Raw genomic sequence first — 22,764 nt, 5'->3', positions numbered from 1 at the left:
TTTTGCATCTTTAAATAAGTCACTGAGCAAACTACTACAAAGTTAGAACTTACCCCTTTCTAATGTATTTGACCATTTATTACCTTCGGGCAAAAGCCAGAATTATTAACTATTTAATAATGTGAGGAAACTGATTTTTAAATGTTTCCAATTAAAGGAAGAACAACATGCAAACACATCTGCCAATTATGATGTCGAATTACTTCATCATAAAGAAGCCCATGTAGATTTCTTAAAAAGTGGTAAGTAAATCATAGTGAATTTTTTTAATAGACTATAATAATGAAAACATTTAAAATTGTAACTTTTATTAAAGCCAGTTGTGAATTTCTTAATCCTGGGAGCTAATCTATAAAATTATTCATTCATCAAACTCTTAAGGACCTAAAATGTGCAAAAGTACTATTGGTTCCCAGCAATTTCCAGTTTTCTTAAAACCTTAAAGTGCACTGCTGGAGCAAATTTTAATCCACTTTGTTGATTATCTCAGTTTCTTCACTAATCTGGGATTTTCTAAGTGAATCATCTTGTCATCTGCAAATAGAGATAATTTTATCTTCTCTTTTGTCAATATTTATACCTTTTAATTTTGCTCTCTTTTTTGTTACCATTTGCTCTAACTAGTATCTCTATAATTCTCTCAAGTAGTGGAGAGAGAGGTGTCAAAAAAGTCTTTTTGTTGTGTTTAAGGTTCACACATGTTAGAAGAATGCATTCAATAGTATTTTAGGCAGTGGTAGAGAATATGCTTTCCTGACACGGAATCTGCCATATCTTCCAAAAAACTGTACTAAGGCATAAAAACCTCTAGGACAGCCACCACTATCACCACCTCTGTAGGGTCACTCCATGATGCCTCCACAGCATTCCCTTTCTGCTAAATGGACCCAGCTTCTCTTCTTTCTCTATGTTCTCACCTCCCCATATTGTTCTAATTTTAGTCTCTCTTGACCCCAGAGACAGGGAGAGAAATTATATGTATCCTTTTGTCCTCTCAAGTCCTTACCAAGCATTACCTGAACCTCCCTTTTCCATTCCTTCCTCTCCTTTTCATAGGTGTATTCCTACCAAGTTGGCATATTATCCATTTAAGTGTAGTATATCTGTGACACAGCCCATCCTGATGTAGGTCTGTAGAATACAAAGGGCTTGGAAAGATCCCTCTCAATTTCTAAACTAGACCCTTGACCCATGTATCTGTGTGTACTTATGTATTGGATAATATGGTGGACCTATGGTGATCAAAAACCCCAGGGCTTAACTGCAGAATCTTTAATATTTTACCTTTCTAAATTGCCGTTCCAACCTGGTACAGGTAGTGAGTATAACCATTTACCTATCATTGAAGTCTCTAGTACACACTTCCAGATCAGTATTGGTCTTCATGAAATGAAGTTTTATCTGGGAGGAGGAGGAGGCAGAGTTAGAAGAAAAGTGTGATTGGCTGAGCAAATCTTCATTTGATTGTTAATTATCACCTTTGTGAGGCTGATATGAGATTGAGTGAATGTGAAGTCACAAAGGCGGTTTTGCAAGAATTTTCTTTTTCCAGGACCTCTATGTTTTGGTTTCTTAGAGCATTTGCTTTTTGGTTTTAGCTTCAAAGGAGACATTAATTTATTATTTTTTTATTTTTATTTTTGCTTTTTGGTGGGGAGAAGGCAGGACAATTGGGGTTAAGTGACTTGCCCAAGGTCACATGATTAGTAAGTATTAAGTGTCTGAGGTCAGATTTGAACTCAGTCCTCCTGACTCCAGGGCCAGTGCTGTATTCATTGTGCCACTTAGCTGCCCTGAGACATTAATTTTTTAAAGTGAAGCTAACCAAAGAACTCAGTCCATCAAATATGCTGGTTTAGTTTACTTGCTGCAAATGATTTTTGTAGACTGTGATGGTGTCTGCCACTTCAGGATATTGTCAGGCTTCCTCATTTGCCTTCACTGCTGGCAGATCTTTATCCTAAAAGGTACTGTTTTCTGTTCTATACAGTTTCCCTTAGTAATGGGTACAGGAACATAACAAACTGGTTTATAGTTCTCTCTGACGTGGTGGAGATGGTTAATGGAAAGAATACTAGACTTGGAATTAGGAAAGACTTGGGTGCTACCCAATCAACAAGTGTTTATTAAAAACCTGCTATGTGTCAGGCATTGTGCCTAGTGTAGGGATTCAAAGACAAAAAATAGTCTCTGCCCCCAAGGAAATTAGGAATAGCTAATGATAGCTAACATTTATATAGTGCCTACCATGTGTCAGGCACTGTGATAACTACTTTGCAATCATCATCTCATTTGATTCTCAACAGCAACCTTGCAAGGTGGGTGCTATTATTATGCCCATTTTACAGTTGAGGAAACAGGCAAACCTTAAGTAGACTTCCCCAGGGTCACATCGGTAGTAAGTGTCTGAGGCTAGATTTGAACTCTGGTCTGCCTGAATCCAGGCCTGGTGCTCTCTCCACTGTACCTAGCTTATATTCTGTTGGTGCAGAATAATGGGTACACAGGGAGAAAAGTATTAAGTCATTAAGAGGGGGGGAGGAGTAAGAGGAGGAAAATAGAAACTAGTGCAGGTGGGGTCAGTCTAGGTTTTCTAGAGTCACATCAGTTGTTTTCTTCCAGTGACATGTAAGCTTCTTTGAGGACAGAGGTCTTTTAATTTTTGTCTTCGTGTTTCCAGGGCCTAGAACAGTATGTCTCACACGCATGCATGCACGAGAGTTTGTATATGTGTATGTGAATGAGTGAGCGATGAATGAGTTTGGACCCATTATAGTATTAGCTTTTGGGAGTTCCTGATGAGGAAATTCCTTCTAGCACTGTAGATCTTCAAACTTTCTGCAATTTATAATTTACTTAGTGGCCTGGAGACCCCGGGAGGTTAAATCATTTGTCCAGGGTCGCATAACTAGTATGTGTCAGAGGTAGGACTTGAACCCAGGTCATTATGATTCTGAGGTTTGACTTGATACCAGTTTTTTCATGCTACTGATGGTTTGTGTCCCAGACCTAGAAGATAGCCTGGGCCAAAGCACAGAGGTGGGGGGTAAGATGTCCTGTAAGGACATTAGAAGTTGGAGTTTACCAGGGGAGGGAGGATCAAGAATCTTGGACTGCCTTTGGGGAAGCGTCTGGCTACTTGGATGCTTTCTGTTTGTAGTGTGTCTGTGAGTAGGACAATCCAGATCAGGAGCTCAGTGAGGATCCTATGCTAGTGCTCCAGAAATTGCCCAGGCCCTCATTGCCTCCTGTGTAGACTTGCAACAGCATCTGAAGCCTCTTTGCTCTCTAATCCATGAGTTTTTAGCCTGGTGTCTGATCCCCAAAGGGTCTAGGATAGATTTCAAGGTGTCTGTGAACTTATTTTGATAACTATATTTCAGAATAATTAGTTTTCTTTATAACTATGGATTTTACTTTATGCACATAAAAACATTCTGAGAAGAGATCACTAGGCTTCTCGTGCTGCCCCTGCAGTGCTCCATGACCCAGCAGAAGTGAAAAGTCCCCTGCTGTCCTCCAGCTTCCATCTATCAGCTTTTCTGCTTCCCCGTTGAAGAAGGCTGTGTGACTCCCTCTAGCCTTTCAGCCAAAATATACTCCTTTGTTTGCTATTGTTTCACAATCCAACTCTTACTTCTCTTTAGACTGATGCTCTCTGCCCATTTTCATCAGACTGGGTTACTTGCGCTTCCCTCTATATAATCTGTCTTCTGCCCCTGTGCTTTTGCCTCCCATACCTGGTACAAATGCTCTTCTTCCCCATTTCTGGCTTTGGTAACCCCTAGCTTGTTTCAAGGTTCAGCTTCAGTGCTGCCTCCTTCTCACAAGAGTCCTTTCCTGATTCCTCAGTTGTTAGCATTCCCCACCCTCTGAAATAACTTGGTATTTCTTTTTGTATCCCCTGTGTAGTGAAGTCACTTGCTTTTAATATTTCTCTAGTATGACACATTGAACATAGTAGGCCCTTAGTAAATATTTGTTTAATTGAATTAAATCAGTATCTTCCATAGAGAACTGAAATGTTATGCTGTATTTTCTGCTATTTTTTTTTTTTTTTGGCTATGTTAAAGGTGATCTCCACTTGGGTGGCAGTAGCAGAGAAGGCTCATTTAAAGAAACAGTAACACTTAAATGGTGCACACCAAGGACGAATAATGTTGGTAAGTACTTAAAATAATTAAGCTATTTTGCTTAATACCTTATTTTAGGTATTAAAAATAAATTACAAAATATTTAGGAATTTTTAAAAAATGATAAATAGGTTTTTTCCCACTAATTCTTTTGTTTTCATCTTTAGTCATCTTTGTAAAGATCATGGGGGTGAGTAACATACTTTATGCTTATTCACATTAGTATTTACTTTGTGTTTCAGAATTACATTATTGCACAGGAGCATATAGAATTTCACCTGTAGATGTGAACAGCAGACCTTCTTCCTGCCTTACTAACTTTCTTCTGAATGGTAACTTTTTCCTTTGTTTCCATTAGTATAATTACTTGTGTGATTTTATAAGTGAGAATATTTTGAAATAGGTGTGTGATATTTCACCACAGTTGATTGCTAACAGATTCTAAAATCTGATCTAGGTCTGGAAAATTGTTTCCCTTTCTATCCTTTTAACCTTTTTCGCACTAATTTCTTTGAACTTAAACATTAAAGAACTCATCGAAGTGATTTCTCAGAGATTCAGAAAATGGCTTGTGTTTCTGATTTTCCTCAAGAGTATTATGTTTCATTAATGAACATTATGACTAAAATACTTTCTGATTTTTAATTGTTCCTCAGATTTCAAATTAATATTTTGAAGGGGAATAAAGCTTAGAATTACTTCTTTAATTCAAAGTAATTTTTTTCCCATACTATAAAATTGTTATGAACTTAAGACCTTTATAGCACAAAACTTTTTTTTTTGGTTCTGACCTGTTATTTGATCAGAGTAGGGAATTCTTGATCTAGAAACTCATTCTGCCAATGCATATTTGTAAATTTTAGTCTTAATTTTTACTTAATTTACTTAAATTTTACTCATAAGTAGCCTGGGGGCACTGAGATGTTAAATCGCTTGCCAGTAATCTCACAGTTGGTATGTATTAGAGGAAGAACATGAACCTAAATTTTGATGACCCCAAGGCTGTACTTCTGTCCATTATGTTGCCCTACCTCTCTTGAGGAATTTAATTTGTAGCATTGTATGGAATCACTTTTATAAGTAACTAAGAGTGACAGTGTACCCTTATAGTAAATTTAATTTCACTTTTATGTTATACACTTGGAGGATAGTATGGTTACACAAAATTCAGATTTTAATAAAGGTATTAGAATTAAATATCGAATATTTCTAGGGTGGCAGCTGCTGAAAACTATATCCTACTGCAGAAATCTTCAAAAGAATTTCCTTTTAGAAATGATGGTGGTACTTTGAACAGGATGGAAACATAAACTTCATTCAGAAAAGCTTTAACAGCTGCAAGAACTCAAAACTTTTAAGTACTTGTGGTAACAGTGAAGCATTATGAAACAAACGTGGGACTTCCCTTTTTATTGCTGCTCTTCCAGAGACTGGCCAGAAGTGGTCTCACTTTCCTTTTTGGTGTCCAAATGACTTAGAACACCAACAAGTACAATCAGAACCTTTGATAGCTTCCTTTATATACATTTGAAAAATCAGAGTAAAACTGAGACCAGAATACAAACCTGGAAGGGAAAGGACCTGCTAGATAAAGTCTGTGGTTGGGTGAATGAAATGAATCATCCAGAAATATGTTTGAAGAGGAAAAAATGATAAATTTGAATTAATTTGCTGATCTTGCTCTTGACAGGTCGTTCTGTTCTACTGGAACAGCCACGAAAATCAGGTTCCAAAGTCATTAGTCACATGCTTAGTAGCCATGGAGGAGAGATTTTTTTACACGTCTTGAGCAGTTCTCGATCCATTCTAGAAGATCCTCCTTCAATTAGTGAAGGGTGTGGTGGGAGAGTTACAGATTACCGGATTACAGTAAGGCTCTAATGTCTATGAGTACTGCTTCAATGTTTTGAATTTACCAGGCTGTTAAAGGGACTTTTCTGAGTAAGGTGGTTTGATTTTTTTTTGTTTGATTCTGTTTCTGCTTAGTTAATTTTGTGAAGTAAATGGTTTTGCCAACAAGGTTGATTTAAATATTTAGTGATAACAATGTATTCATCATATGATTACTGTAACTTTAGTAGGAGACAAAAAATTCTGTCAGCAATCTTAGCCTAGTATTTGATATTGTTTAATTTTCTGTCCTTTTAAGAAATTGAACCTCTCAGAAGTTTTAGCCTTCAAAATATGTAAATGCAGCCCTATTTTTTCAATATTTTAAGTATTTCCTTAATCCAGACATAGCAGCATAACTTTGTTTTGGCTCAGATCTTTCTTTATATTTTTGTTTATGTGTGTGTTTATGCATATATGTGTTTATGTGCCTATAAACACACATATAAGCATATATGTATGTGTGCATATAAACATATTTTTCAAGATATCTATCCAGATTTATCAGAAATGTTTCTGGACATACATCACACAAAAGAAACAAAAGATAACATCTTGTATTTTCTTCATTGCATGTCATAGAACCTAAATTTTAAGAGAGGTTATTACATTTAATCCATACTGTGTAAATTAGAAAATATAGTTTCTAATTTTATCTTGTTTGGTTATCATTAGGATTTTGGTGAATTTATGAGGGAAAACAGATTAACTCCTTTTCTAGACCCCAGATATAAAATCGATGGAAGTGTTGAGGTCCCTTTGGAACGAGCAAAAGATCAGTTAGAAAAACATACTCGTTATTGGCCTATGATTATTTCACAAACCACCATCTTCAACATGCAAGCAGTAAGTAATTTTAAATTGTTAGTGCAGTTTCAGTTTTCTTTTTTGACTGCAGTTTTGCCAAGCATAATAAATATTTAACTTATTGCGTAACAATTATATAACTTATTCTGATCAATATAAGGGATGCCAGCTGTGGAATATATACAGTAGAAGGTAAGCCTGTTGTAGTAGAAAAATTACCAGCATGGGAGTTAGGAAGTTTGGGTTCTGGTCCTGGCTCATCATGCATCGATTTATGACTTCAGGCAAGTCATCTCTGGGCCTCAGTTTCCTTGTATACAAAAATAAAAGGACTAGATTAGACCAGCAGTTCTGTAATCCCCCCTTTCAGGGAATCTTATCAGTTCACAATCATTTTCATAATTTAGTAATAATTTTATAATTCATAAACCATAAACTATTTCGTAGTGACATTCTCATTTCTAATATGGTCAATATTGATAGATAAAACCTGCATAGATAAAACTTCTTGGAGGGTCCTCAATAATTTTTAAGAGTGTAAAGGGTTTCTGAGACCAAAAAGCTTGAGGATCACTAGATTAGGAAGTCTCTAACTTTCTGTTTCTATGAAATAAGTAATTCTACAGTTATTTATATAGAATTATAGAATTTTAGAATTAGAAAGGACCCTAGCCTGTAGTCTTCCCCCTCATGTTACAACTAAGGAAACTGATTCCCAAAGATGTTGTGATTTACCCAAGGTTGTATAGTAATTGATAGCAAATCTGAGAGTGTAACTCAAGTCTTCTGATCCCCCAGTCCATTGCTTGTATTCAAGAATCCCATTTAAAAGATGTTTTAGTCTAGGAAGCACAGCTGTGCCTCCCTCCCCCCCTTTATATAGGCAATATAACTTTTTAATGAATTATTTGTAGTTTTGCTTGAAGGTTGGATTTCAACTCCTGAAATATTTAAAACCATGTGAAATATTTCACTTTGACTTTAAATGCTTTGGTTGTTCAAGACATTTGAGGTTTGTTTGTTTTTTTTAATAGGTGGTTCCATTAGCCAGCGTTATTGTCAAAGAATCCTTAACAGATGAAGATGTGTTAAACTGTCAGAAAACAATATACAACTTAGTTGATATGGAGAGAAAAAATGATCCTCTGCCTATTTCCACAGTTGGTACAAGAGGAAAAGGCCCCAAAAGGTAGTTGACTTTTTTAACCTTTTTCAAATAATTTAAATTTAAGAGGTTAAAATTTATTTTACAGTAATTTTTTTCTGGTTATCAAATAATATAATTGGATGCACAATAAGTGTTACATAGGAGAAAACACATACCATGTTTATCATTTCCTTTCTTTTTTTCCTCAGTATTCGTTAACTTTATGGCATTTTAGCTCTGGTGTGTTGTTTTATATGAAAAAAATTGTTTTGTTTTTCTTTACTGCAGAGATGAACAGTATCGTATTATGTGGAATGAATTGGAAACTCTTGTCAGAGCTCATATTAACAACTCTGAGAAGCATCAACGAGTCTTAGAATGTCTGATGGCATGTCGAAGCAAACCCCCAGAAGAAGAAGAGCGGAAGAAACGAGGAAGGAAGAGAGAAGATAAAGAAGACAAATCAGAGAAGGCGGCAAAAGATTATGAGCAAGAGAAGTCCTGGCAAGATTCCGAGAGGTGACTTTTAAAAGTTAATAAATGAACCATAGAGGATATTGGTGTGTAACATGTTCTACCTACCCCACGTTTGAATATTCAAACATTTATTTATTAGAAGTTTATTTCTCTATTTATATCATTGTGTAATATAGCATTCTTTCAGCCATGCTGTCTTTAGGATGTCATAATTAGATTTAGTGCTTGAAGGAACCTTCGAGGTATCTGGTCTCAGCCCCTTATTTCACAGATGAGTAAGAGGGACAGAGAATTTCAGTAACTCTCACAAAGTTGCACGAGCAGGAGTAGGAGGCACAGGGCTGGGATTCAGTTGATTAACTGATTGAAACTCATGTCCTCTGAATCCAAATCTAGTACTTTCCTCCTACACCACAGTAACTTGCTCAGTATTTGTACATGTCCTTTTCCTAATTATAGAGAGATAGGTTGCTTATTTTCACTTTAAATTGAGGGAAAAGTGAGGATAACTATTCAGAATTTATATTTTTAAAAATTGAAGTTATATAAGATAGCATCATTTTTGCTATTAATTGCATAGTACTCTTAACTCAGTTCTTGTATTGTTTAGTGAAATAAAGATTAAATTTTGATAAATTGAGCAAAAAAGGAATCTATAGTTATAAATATATTAACTGCTCAGTAGGCTGTTTTCATGTGCATCATTTTCCTACCCTACCAGAGATGAAGCTCTGAGTCATGTGGAAGTAATAACAGTACAGTTAAGTGCTTTTAATTTAGGGGGTGTGTGTGTGTGTGTTTCATAATTTAAGGGGCTCCTTTCTTCCTACTCAAGGGAACTGAGAACAGTAGCATGTAAAAATAGGTCCACCTTGTCAACAAAGAAAATTTCTTCTTTTCATATCCTTTGTACAAAGCCTAGAAATTCTCTCCTATGTCTCCCAGAGGTGTTTTTCCCTCCTAACTCTGCCTCAGGAGAAGTCTTGGTTGCTAACTTTTGGAACCTAAGACACTATTTGTCATAGAGGGAAACGTCTGAATAATAGTTTTGCCTTTTCTCCTAAGTTGGTAGAAGTAATTTTTTTATCAGCAATTTTAAAGTTATTCCTATAATTGAGTTAGTTTTTCTCAAGTTTTTCCAGCCTTTTAAAGTAAATTCATTTTTGATTTAGTGACATTTTGTTTATTTTTTTCAATTATGAACTGAAAAACAAAAATAAAACAAACATTTCAACATAAAAAGGAGAAAGAAGATTGTATATTGATATGATATATATCATATTGTATATGATCATATATGAATTGCTACATGGTTTACTTTTCTAAAAGGGTATCTTAAATTTCACAGAGTAGTAATGAAACTACCCTATTTGTTTTCCCTTCTGAACTATTTTTATTTGTTTCTGTTATCTTTCAGTTGTTTTGCTGATACTCTTTTCCCTTTTTCTACATCACTATTATTATTCAGTAACCTTCTTTCCCCCATCTCTAAGCCCTCTCTTATCACATATAAATGTAGTCAGACCAGACAAATCAGTACTTTGGCCAGGTCTCCTGTGCCATCACTCTCTGCTAAGTGGCAGGAAGCGTACTTTCCTATCTGTCACTGAGGTGATCCCAGTTTTGAAGTCTTTCAAATTTTTTTCCTTTATGTTATCCTTCTCTGTTTGGGTTCTTAAGTAGTATTTTGAAAGTTTCATAACAGCATTTAGTCCTACTCATGTAATTATTTTTGCCTGAGTTGAGATTGAGGGTTTTTACTTCCTATCACTTTATGCATTTTCTAGGTGTATGTATATGGTTGGAGTTACAAAGATTTGGGGGAGAGCAGTGTCTTTTTGTTTTGAAGTTATCCTGTGTAGAGAAATATTGATTTCCAAACACTGGCTGATTTAAGAATCAGGTTAAAAAATATACCTTAAAATTCACTGTTTGAATTTCCTAAAGATTAAAAGGAATTTTAGAACGTGGAAAAGAAGAATTAGCTGAAGCAGAGGTTATTAAAGATTCTCCTGATTCTCCAGAACCTCCAAACAAGAAGCCTCTTGTTGAAATGGATGAAACGCCACCTGTGGAAAAGTCCAAAGGTGAGAGGAGCTGGGACACCCTGTTGTGAGAGACTCTTAGAATCCAGTCATCTCAGACAGCATGATCCAAATGAATATTTGTTATCTGAGGCAACAGAAAACCTCCCTGTTATACCTTTGAATCTGAAGTCTATATTCATTGCCTAGAAAAATGTTGAAATGAGAATTACAGTGATAGCACCATTAATTTCTTTTGAGAATAAAGTATTGTAATGAAATTCAATTTAAAGTAAAAACAAAACCAAATCTTTACAAATTATGCAAGGTAGAACTGTATGCATTTTCAGCCGTATATGACAAAAATACCTTGTACCCATTCTCTTTTTGTTGAAAGTCAACAAGACTGACTGGCTACAGAATCAAGACATTTTTCTTTTTTTCTTTGTTCCCATTTCTCTCATTATATATTTTTCTCTTCCCCAAGTGTCAGTCCTTCTGCTTACTTCAGTCACTCCCCTTACTTGTTGACCACCTCTTAACTCCTGTTTAAAAAGCAAAATAATATTTGTATTGATTATTTTAGTGTGAATGAGTTTTAAGCAATTTATTTACTCATTGCATTTTAAAATCTTTACTTGCATTTTAAACCTTTTAATTCTAATTATGGAATAAGCTGTCTGTCCCCGTTAAAGGAATTATAGGCATCAGCAAGCAGGTGAGAAGGTAAGTTTTTGAGAAATGTCTCTACCTTTAAAGTAACTGATGTTTTGTTTTTCTGTTTGTTTTGTTTTTGGTGGGGCTTGTTATAAAGGAAAGGGGCAGGAAAATAAGGATTTGTCCAGTCCCTATAGTTCTAAATCTTTGTTGCCATGATTCTCCATAATCAAAAGAGCTGCCATTTCCATGGCACTTGAAGATCGGTAGGGTAATTTTACTTATATCATCTCATTGGAGCCTCATCATAGCTCTATTAGTGCTCCTTTTTTTTTCTTTTTACAAAGAAGGAAATAGAGGCACTGTGGGATTGTTGCAAGTTGGCACATACTAGAACTAGTAACTTTCAGAAGGGAATTCAGCCTACAGTCTTCCCAGTTCTCCAGTCTGCCCATTTTTTCTGCTGGGCCAGGATGCTTCTTACCAGAGCCTAGCCTTGGATTTAGGAGCAGAAGTAAGAAGGTCAGCTGACCACACTGTCGTTGCCAGGGTGTCTTGCTTTTTCTTCTTTTTTTTTATTTTAGGAGTTAGCAGAAGCCAGTGTTGCTTCATCTGGGATTCTGGAATCTTGAATCTTCCCTGCCTTAAAAGAGGTCCCATGACCATGCAACCTGAACACCTCTGTGCTGCTTGTTAGTGTGTAATTTGAGCTAAGCTCCTAAACTTCCTGGCCAGTTTTCTCATCTGTATAATGAGGCTTGTCTGTGAGAGTCCCCAGAAACCCCTTCCAGAAACTCTAATCTATGGGCCAGTGATCCTTTCTTCATCTTCCTTTTTTGTCTCTTCCTTGGTCCCTTCTTACCTTCTGTGTTCTAATATTTCCAGATTCATACTTTGTTTTCTATCACAATTAGCAATAAAATACAATTAAAACAGATGTAAAGGGGTGACTAGGTGGCCCAGTGAATAGAGCATCGGCCCCGGAGTCAGGAGGACTCGAGTTCAAATCTGGCCTCAGACACTTGACACACTAGCCGTGTGACTTTGGGCAAGTCACTTAACCCCAATTGCTCTCCAAAAGTAAAAAAAGAAAAATGTAAATATAGTATAGACCTTGTGTGATAAACGGAAAGACATCCCTATATCCTTGTTATTAGTCAGTCAACAGACATTTAGTGCTAGAAATAAAAAGGATGGCAAAAAACAGAAACAGTCCCTTCCTGTTATCTTTCCCTCTCTCAGTGGAGTTTCTGACAAATTATGGCATTAATGTAAATCCTCTTAATTAATTGTGATGTTTTCTGCTATATGTTTTTATAAATAAGTATATATTATAAATTGTAATGTTTCAGGTTGGTTTTTGAGAGGAGAATGAAGTTATACTTTGAATTGACTACTTTAAGGTCAGAGTGTATTTGACATCATTTAGTGACTCTTTTGTAGATTATTTGACATTGTCAACAATGTGACCTTTACTAGTTTTGTGCCACTATTTCGTAAGTGCCCAGTTGAGGAAGAAAAGGACTCTTAGATAGAATACTTCTTCAAGGGTGAATAAACTGTACCCTGGGAGTAGAGCTAAAGAAAGCTTCCCATATGTCAAAACACATTCTGGTACTTGAGAGTGGGGAAGAAAATTTTTCATGATACACCAGATGCCTACTTTGCTGTCAGTATAACAACTTTCCTTTCCCCTTAGACTCTTAGCAAAATATTCTGAGAATATTTCTGTGGGTAACAAAAACTTTAGATTGAGCTTAACTTCTTGTAATAATAATAAGACCTTTATATCGGCTTTTAAGATAATGAAACAATTTCCTCGCAATATCTCTTTGAAGAATAGTTATTACAGATGAAGAAATTGTCTTTGAGAGAGGTCAAGTGAAGCTAGGTAGCTACAAAATTGAAACAAGTCAGATCCACTGGTCATCCTAGACACTAACTTGGCTGTATTTTTTTTCTTTATGTGTTATTTCATTGTATTCTTGAATCTGTATAATTGCGTTTTTTAGTTGCCTTATTTTTCCCTTCACTCAAATTGTGAAGATATTTATCAGTAGAGACAAAGATATGCTTTTATATTATCAAACTTCACTCCTACATAGAAAGTATTGATTTAAGAAATTGCTTGGAAATAATGGAAATATTTTTTCTTAACTTTTTATTAAATTTGATGTCGTAGAATAGATAAATTATTTTGAATGAGGGAAGATAACTTGGTGGATAAGGAAATAGCTTATATGTTTCTTTTCCTTTTTTTTCTTTTTAGAAAAGTCATTTAATCAGTTGTCATAAAGCATTCTTTACTAAATGACTATAATAGAAGGTTAATTTAATCTTTTCTTGGAATTATATGACAGGATAACATTGCCACAAACTTGACAAGTCTAAACTTGAGTTGATTATTGAAATAATTTCCATACTTTTTTTTTCTTCTCTCTTTTCAAACATAATATTAGGGCCAATGTCCTTGCTGTCTTTATGGAGTAATAGGATTAATACTGCCAACTCCAGGAAACATCAGGAATTTGTTGGTCGTTTGAATTCTGTCAACAATAGAGCTGAATTATATCAACATCTTAAAGAAGAAAATGGGTTTGTATTATTGAATATAATGCCTTGAAGAAGCACTGTTACAAAAGCTTCTTTTCCCTTCAGAAATCCAGTGCAGCAAACATTTTAAATGCCAGAGTGGTCTGTTTTAATTCTTGAGGCAATAGGGAACCACTGAAACTTCTTAACAGGACTGTGAAAGGGTCAGACCTGTTCTTTTTTTTCCCCCCTTTTTGGAGGGGGGAAGGCAGGGCAACCTTAATTGAATTTAAACCTAATTCTCCCAGTAAGAGCTGCTGTGTTAAGGTCACACGGCTAGTAAGTGTATCAAGTGTCTGAGGTCAGATTTGAACTCAGGTCCTCCTGACTCCAGGGATGGTGCTCTATTCACTGCGCCACCTAGCTGTCCCCCAGACCTGTTCTTTAGGAAAATTAAGGTGTCAGTTTATGTGGAAGTTGGATTAAAAAGTGGGGAGACTTAGTATAAGGAGACCAATTGTTTCAGTAGTAATCCTGGCAAAAGAAGAAAAGCTGAAATAGGGTGGTGGATGTGCTAGTGGAGAGAAGAGCACAAATGTGAAAGATGTGGTGGCAAAATTGACAAGAGTTGGCAGCTGATTAGTGAGTAAGAGTAGGGTCCAAGATTACTTATAGGTTAGGGAGCTGAGGGACTGAAAGTAGGATAGAAACCTTGTCATAAACAATGAAGTTAGAAAGAGGGTAAACTGTAGGGGAAAGATGATGAGCCTTGTTTGGATTATTCTGAATTTGAGATGCCATTGGGACACCAAAAGTGGAAATGTCTTGGGAAACAGTTGGCGATGTAAGACTGGTGCTCAGGAGAGAGAGCTGGATAAGTAGCTTTGGAAGTAACTTGCAGAGAAGTGATATTTGAATCCAAGGGAGCTGATGGAGATCAACAGGGACGTTGTTGAAAGCATGGGAGAGAAACCAGTTCAGAGCTATTAGCTAGATCCACATGTGTGGGCCAAGACATGAACATACTGCAGAGGAAACTAAGGAGGACAGGTGGAATAAGAACCAGGAGAGAGCAGTGACAGAAATGCAGGGAAAAGAAATTATCAGTACTATGAAATACTGCTAAGAGGCCAGTAATGATGAATAAATTTAGTCTTTTGTTAATATGTTAAGATTATTGAAGCTGACAAATGTAGAAGTTCTTACATTTGCTGTCAGAGGATGGCTTTTAAAATGCTCAGAAGGGGACAAGCTAGGTGGTACAATGAATAGAGAGCACTGATCCTAGAATCAGGAGGACCTGAGTTCAAATGTGGCCTCAGACACTTGACATACTACCTGTGTGAACTTGGGCAAGTCACTTAACCCCAATTGCCTTGTCTTCTCCCCTTCTCCCCCGCCTCCAAAAAAAAACCCCTACAAAAAAAAAATAAAAATTTCTCAGAAGAACTTGTGAAATTATAAAGAGGGTCAGTAATATGCCATAAAATATAAAAAAACAGTGAAATGCTATTCTTTTTAACACAGTAGCTCTTATTGGGAGACTTAAGTTTAAATTCAATTAAGATTTGTCGATTCTTAGCTATTTTTGATGATGTTTCTTTTCAAACCTTCCATAATATGAATTCCACTGACCTTTCCAGTCCCATTTCTCCTCTTCATGCATTCTATTCTAATCAGACCACCCATTTCCTGTACCACACATTCCATCTTGCTCAGGTGCCGCCTCCTACTCCTGGCCTTTCCTGATTTTCCCCCTTACTCCCACCTCAGTCATTAGTGCCCTCTTTGTTTTTGAAATTTATACTTATCTTGTACATATTGTGTTCTTTTAGTAGAATATTTGTCCCTTAATGGCAGAACATTGTATCCTTAGTGCCTTCCATTAGCAGACATTTAGTAATTTTTTTTTTAATTGCAGTTGAAAATTTACTGATAAGAAAGAAGGGGAAAATTCTTGAATTAATATTTTGCTTTGGTCATTTGAATGTGTTGAAATTTTATTTTCATCATTTCAGTTTTGGAGCTTTTTTGAAAAATTAAGATCTTTTGAAGTAGTGGAGTAAAACCAGTTAGATATTTCCTTCTTCCAATATCTTGATTCCTCTTCTTTTTCTCAGGATGGAGACAACAGAAAATGGAAAAGCAAGCCGGCAATGAGCAGTGACTTGAAGAACTAAACCTTAGTATATGGCATAAACTGTTCTATGCTAGATTTGATACTAGTACTTTTTCAGCAAGATTGTATAGTTACATTGCCTGGACTGGTTTTTACAGTTTTATAAATTTCATCTAATTTGATCTTTTTTGTACAAAATGTAGAATCGGCACAGGATAAGTGAAGGGATTCACAGATGGGATTTGTCCTACAAATCATAAATGCATTTGAAAATAAGGAGCATTCCTTTTGGAAATGTTAAGATGAACTTGTATCTCTTTGCCAAATAAAATTGTTTAAATATCTTTAAAATAAAATATTGGAGAATTTTTAAAATTTTAAAATATTGCTATACTTATTTAGCCAAAGCTGGTTTTAGAATTTTTTTAGAAATGTTTTGTAATATTCTAAGATTTATGAGTGAATAGATAACCATGATTTTGATCTGGCTTGTTAAGTATTGAGCATTCAGCAGACTACTATGCAAATACTAATTACTATGCAAGGTACTGTGCAATCTATCATCAATTATATTTTATTTCTTTTGCCATCGTGACAGTTTTTTGTCTTTTGTTTGATGTTTTCAGGGAACCTATTTTAAAACAAAGTTTTTCCCTTTTGTTTTTATTTTTAAAATTATGCTGGAAAATGGTGGTAATGTTGGCTAATTTTTTGAAGTCAGTACTGAAAATACCACTGTATCTCCTGTCTTTTTTTAAGGCTGTGATATAAACATTCTAGGCTGGAATCTGAGCAGATTGCAGAGCTCTCACAAGTGCTGTGAATATCTTGTCCGTACACTTAGGGAGTTCCCCACTGCTCTAGGTTTTCCTGGCCTTCTTGTTTTCTTAAAGATTATTCATCTGGAGGATGAATATTGACAAATAATAATTTTAGAGCTGCCAATGAAAAGAGGCAGTTTCTCTAAGTCCAGATGACTGATCCAATTTTAAGATTTTCATGTCTTTAAAGAAAAAAGAAAGCAGTCTTTATTCGAACTTCACCCATTTATGAAACTTGTCTGTTTTCTGCCTTTCAGTACAAAGGCCATCCACACATAGAACTGTAGGCTTTGGTGTTTCCATGAAAATGTGGTCAATGTAGATAACTTTCCAAATTTAGAAATAGCCAGGTTTCACTTTCTGTCACAATGCCGAAGGAGCTTCTGAGTAGGTACTTCTGCTTTACTCTATGACTGCACTAACTGGAAGTCCCTATGTAAGATTCTTAATCGAGACTTTTATGTTTTTGTGATTGTGATGAAGTATAAATGTTCATTAATCTCAATATTATCCCATAAGAATTGAACTGATAGATATATGTGTACATCAGAAATACAATGTCAGTGTACATCAGAAAGAGCTAGGGCATGTGAACATGAGTCTTAAGACCTCCAGAACACCGCCACCATTCCAATAGCCTCTTCTAAAAGAGGAAAACTAGTGTTGGGAATTGAACACGTAAATTTCTGGATTTTTAAAAACTTGACTTCTGCCTTCAAGTATTGTGCTAAGCGCTACAGAAATATTTTAAAGATAAGCTTCTACATGACTTGAACCCTTGAAGATAGCACCGCATTTATTCTTCTGCTTGTTATTACCTCCACATGCAGCGATGTGCATGACCTTCATTTTCCCTCAAATATGCTTTATAAGGCACCACTGAATTGTGTGAGTGCTATTTCTAGCACATTTAGAATAAAAATAATAAGTATGATTAGAGAACAGAAGCTTTTTACAAAAAATTTGTAGGTAGATCCTGTTAAATGAGAGCAAAACTAGCAGTTTGCCTGACGCGAGTCAACTTAGTGGTGTAGGGGATAAAGCCCTGGACTTGGAAGTCAGAAAGACTTGAATTTAGCTGTGGCCTCAGACAGTAGCTATATATATGACCCTGGGCAAGTCACTTAACCTTGTCTTTCTCTGTTTCTTCATTTGTAAAATAGGGATAATAATAGTACCAATCTCAGGGTTGTTGTGAAAATCGAATGAGATAATATTTATAAAGCGCTTGGTACAGGTCCTAGCACACAGACATTTAATAAATTCTTATTACAGTACTTTTTGCTACATGTTTATAAAGAAAGGCTTTAACATGGTACAGAAAATCCCATGGGTGTGAGTAACTGACAATATTAGCATCAGAGAAAAGACTACTCTTTGCTCAAGTGAGGTGGATAGAAAAAAATATTTACTTCCTTATACAACCTAGGAAGTTAAGATTGATTGTAAACCAGGCATTTGTCTAAATGAAATAAATATTATTTTAGAGGCAATGTAATCTCCCATTGTCTGGATAAAAGTAAATATATTTACATCTCATCTGGACTTGATCTTCAGCCCCTGAACTTCATAGCATCCATCTTGGCTGCACAGAACTCTCTCCAGCTTCCTGATTCTTTGCCATATTCTGGATCACTGATAAGTGACTCACGTGAGGGAATATTGCTTCAGTTAGTCTGGCTCTAGATACCATGGAACAGAAATAAAGATTCAAACCATTTCTGTTAGATTTATGACAGCAGATGAAGTTTTGTTGGCACATGTATACCCCAGATACACACATATATATGCAGATACCCCAGATACAAGGATACATCTATGTCCTCAGAAGCTTTGTTGGTCACCTGCAGCCTCAGTTTTCCATCCTGGCCCCTAGAGATAAAATATCACCAAGAAGCCAGGCCTCCCTAGAACTGGTGACTGGTTCTGAGTGCCACATAAGTTAGGACTAGTACTCTTACCCTCAAGAGAAAATCGAGTGCATCCCCTTTAAGAAGGCACCCATCGGGACGGCTAGGTGGCGCAGTGAGTAGAGCACCAGCCCTGGAGTCAGGAGGACCTGAGTTTAAATGTGGCCTCAGACACTTAACACAAAAACTAGCTGTGTGACCTTGGGCAAGTCACTTAACCCCAATTGCCCTCCAAAAAGCAGAAAAAAAAAGGCACCCATCAAGAACGTATGAAGAATCAATCCTCTAACTCCTAAAGTTCGCTCTGGCCAGGAATCCACGCACTCCAAGGAAGGATTGTATACCCTGTGGCTCCTCCCTCCTTTAGGGAGGACAGCCCAGGCTTGTCTTTTCCAGGACTTTATCCACCATGCTTCCTCCCCAGGTTTAGATTATTTTGTCTTCCCTCCCTTTCCAGCCCCCTACTTTTCTGCTTACTTTTGTTGTAAGTGGGGTAGTATATATATATATATATATATATAGGACAGATCTGGCGCAGGAGGACCTGGGTTCATGTCTGGCCTCAGACACTTTCTAGCTGTGTGACCCTTGGCAAGTCACTTAACTGCCTCAGTTTCCTCATATGTAAAATGAGCTGGCAAACCAATCCAGTACCTTTGTGAAGAAAATTCCAAATGGAGTCATGAAGAGTCAGACAGTCTGAAAAGACTCAAGAACAACCACAATGCATCTGTAAAGTCTGGGTGAACATTTCCCTTGGCGCAATTTACTTTAAACCACTTCCTGGATTTTGTTCTTACCACACCATTTCAGTGAATTGATGTTGACTTAACCCAGTGCTTGATTGTACTGAGATTACAGTGGACCCAGATCTCAAGGTAGTTAGTGCAATATGCCCAGTCAATAAACTTACAAAAAAAATAAATTAACTCATTCTCTCTTTTAAAGTAGGTAAATGGTGCAGTGGATAGATCAAGAGCCCTAGAATCAGAAAGACCTGAGTTCAAATTCAGATTCAGACACTTTCTAGTTGTGTGACCCTGGTCAAGTCACTTCACCCCTATTTGCCTCAGTTTCCTCATCTGTAAAATGAGCTGGAGGAGGAAATGGCAAACCCCTCTGGCATCTTTGTCAAGAAATTCCCAAATGAGGTCACCAAGAGTGGGATACAACTGAAAAATGACAACAAATTATATCAGTAATATTAATAAATTATTATTATTTTGCTTTTTGGAGGGGGAAGGTAGGGCAATTGTTAAGTGACTTGCCCGAGGTCACACAGCCAGTTTTTTTTGTGTTGTGTCTGAGGTCAAATTTGAACTCAGGTCTCTATTCACTGCACCACCTAGCTGCCCCAATAAATTAATTTTTAAAATAATAATAATAATAATCAACAGTAATAATAATGATAAAAGAGTAGTAACTTTTAAATGTTTTTTATGTTGAAACATTGTTTCACTCAGCCCTTTGTGAATCTCTTGCTTGAGGGTTGCACATTGTTTCTTAGTCTAGTCTAGGTTGTGATTGTCCATCTCAGCCTTGGGAATCATTCCCACAATTGTTTGAATTAAGTAAGTAGTGATCCTCCCAGTGTCAGTGTTCATAAAGTGTACACAAGCAGGTTTCTGGCCCTCATTTTCTCTGCAGCTGATGTCACTCTGTCCACAATAGGTGGGCAAAAAGGTAAATTAAAAACCCTTCCCTTGTATGCATGCATTTAATAGGCAGGCCAATAGTTGACAATCCTGTCACTTCCATGCATTATCTCTATAAATTTCAAATCTCCAGCCTTCCATCAGTAATCACAGGAGGGAACTGTGAAGAAGAATTCAACTACATTTAATGAACAAGGATGATCAAATGGATTGGGGACGGATGGCAAAATGCCAATTTTGTGGCTGCTGGCTAAAACCCTGATATTTTTTCAAGAAGTTGAGGAACATTAAGGTTGGATACTTGCTTAAGGACGTAGCCATGATGGGGCATAGTTCATAAAATAATTTACATTTACTGGTAAATTTCAAATCTGATCCTATGTGTTGTACCCACATCTCTCAAGCGAAATGATACAATTCATTTACTCTGAATAGATTTATCCTTAGTGTTGGTAAGGGAGCAGGTAGAGGCCCCTGTAATTGTGAGATCAGGGAACATATAGAAGACAAAGGAGGCAAGTCATTTCCAATAATTTGGGTAGCAGAGATAGAATAAAAGGAATATATAAAATACATAGGATGGAGGCATCCTATATTGTTATTTCATTTTTTTCAATTGTGTCCAACTCTTCATGATCCCCTTTTGGGACTTTCTTGGCAAAGATACTAAAGTGGTTTGCCATTTCCTTTTCCAGCTCATTTTACAGAAGAGAAAATAGAGGCAAACAGGGTTGAGCTGCCCTCTTAGATTATCTCTAAAGTCCTCCCCAGGTAGTAATAATAATAATAAATAGCATTTATGTAGTATCTACCATGTATTAGACTATGTCTGCTAAGTACTTTACAAATATTCTCTCATTAGATCTTTACAACAACCCTGGGAGGTAGGTGCTATTGTTATCCCCATTTTACAGTTGAAGAAACTGAGGCAAACAGAATGTGACTTGCCCAAAGTTAGTGTCTGAGGTCACATTTGAACTCAAGCCTTCTTGACTCCAATCCTAACACTCTATTCATTGCACCCATTTCTGCTCTAGCTTTATGGTCCTGTATGATAGTTTATACTAATCTTCATTGCTGACACATTAATTACGACACTGAAAAATGTGGCAAAGTAGGGGAAAGAAATTCCACTTTATCTTGGGTCAGTGTTAATGTCAGAAGCATTGCTCAGTCTCATCCTCAGTTGGGTTTCTGAGGGGTATGACTGAGGTATGAGCCTCTGTGAGTCTGGAAAAATTGTGTTCATTCTCAAGCATTCATTGATTGATCAGTATTCTATGCCTGAGAGTAAATCACTGTAGTCCACAAGCCCCTTCTTTTATGTAGCTAAATGCCTTTGTGATTTGGATAGCTCTGGAAGGGGCTGTCTGGGCAGATGCTCTCTCTTTGGCAGAATGGTACCACACTGTGACTGCCTCTAAGAGCCTGGAAGATGCCAAGTCAGGTTTTCTACACAATGGAAGAGTGGTCTCCAGGTTCATAAAATGTAACAAACTCTTGCATCTCTAGAGGACTTCAGGAAGCTCCCAATACACAATCATGCTCATCAATGTGCAGGGACTTTGGCGGCTACTACTTGGCCACAGGAGGGACGTGAACAACATCTCTTGTATGTTTTCCCACGGAGATAGCCATTGTTTTCCTAAAGCTCAGGTCTGACCATGTCACACCCCTTACTCAAAAGGCTCCAATGGATCCCAATTGCCTCCACAAATAAACATAATGATCTCTCTTTTTCAATCTTGCCCCTTCCTATATTTTCAGTCTTTGTACATTTACTCTTCTGCACGTATTCTGCAATCCAGAAGCACAGGCTTTCTTGCTGTTCCTCACTCAAGATACTCAGGGCACTTCAAGATTCAACTCTTCTTCAAGAGGCTTCTCCCAGTCCTCACTTTCCCTAACTCCTGCTCTCCTTCCAAAATTTTTGTTGTTATTGTTATTGTTCTGTAATGTCTGAAGACTCTTTGTGACCTCATATGGGGTTTTCTTTTCAAAGATATTGGAGTGGTCTGCTATTTCCTTCTCCAGTGGATTAAGGTGAACCGAGGTTAAATGACTTTCTTAGGGTCACACAGCTAGTAAGTGTCTGAGATTGGATTTGAATTCAGGTCTTCCTGACTCCAAGCCCAACACTGTGCCATCGAGCTGCCTCTAAACTTCTAAGATTACCTTTTGTCTATCCTGTGTGTATATATATTGCATGTACATAGTTGGTTGCATGTTGTCTTTCCCATTTGAATGTCAGCTTCTAGAAGTCAGGAACAGTATTTTTTGACTTCCTTTGTATCTTCAGCACAGTACCTGACACATAGTAAGCATATTGACTCAATAAATGTCAATTAAGGGGCAGCTAGATGGCACAGTGAATAGAGCACTGGCCCTGGAGTCAGGAGGACCTGAGTTCAAAACCAGCCTCAGCAACTTAACACAAAAACTAGTCATGTGATTTTGGGCAAGTCACTTAACCCCAGTTGCCCTCCAAAAAGAAAAAAAAGATAAAAAAATAAAATAATATCAATTAACTCAGAACAGTTCTGTCCTAATTCTAATGACCTTCTGAGTTAGTATTATGAGTATTGTTAGTGT

The 22,764-nt window shown here is 36.7% G+C and overlaps 1 protein-coding gene across 2 annotated transcripts in view; it reads left to right on the top strand.

Moving 5' to 3' along the window:
- The window catches only part of LOC138176123 (integrator complex subunit 13), a 30,837-nt gene extending 14,668 nt beyond the window's left edge, over positions 1-16,169 (top strand). For both annotated transcript variants that reach the window (XM_069106881.1, XM_069106882.1), the window contains 10 exons: positions 158-242; positions 4,074-4,163; positions 4,376-4,465; positions 5,824-6,002; positions 6,699-6,869; positions 7,865-8,019; positions 8,266-8,496; positions 10,402-10,541; positions 13,595-13,730; positions 15,788-16,169. In XM_069106881.1, the coding sequence (XP_068962982.1) occupies positions 158-242; positions 4,074-4,163; positions 4,376-4,465; positions 5,824-6,002; positions 6,699-6,869; positions 7,865-8,019; positions 8,266-8,496; positions 10,402-10,541; positions 13,595-13,730; positions 15,788-15,827 (1,317 nt within the window). In that variant the 3' untranslated portion in view covers positions 15,828-16,169. The remainder of the gene's footprint in view (positions 1-157; positions 243-4,073; positions 4,164-4,375; positions 4,466-5,823; positions 6,003-6,698; positions 6,870-7,864; positions 8,020-8,265; positions 8,497-10,401; positions 10,542-13,594; positions 13,731-15,787) is intronic.
- The last annotated feature ends 6,595 nt before the right edge of the window (positions 16,170-22,764 follow it).

Source organism: Petaurus breviceps, unplaced genomic scaffold, assembly GCF_028583685.1.
Source record: "Petaurus breviceps papuanus isolate PSGF00001 unplaced genomic scaffold, PetGlider_PUasm1.0 81, whole genome shotgun sequence".
Lineage (NCBI taxonomy): Eukaryota > Metazoa > Chordata > Mammalia > Diprotodontia > Petauridae > Petaurus > Petaurus breviceps.
Note: the sequence above shows the minus strand (reverse complement) of the source record. Positions and strands in the feature narration are given on the sequence as shown.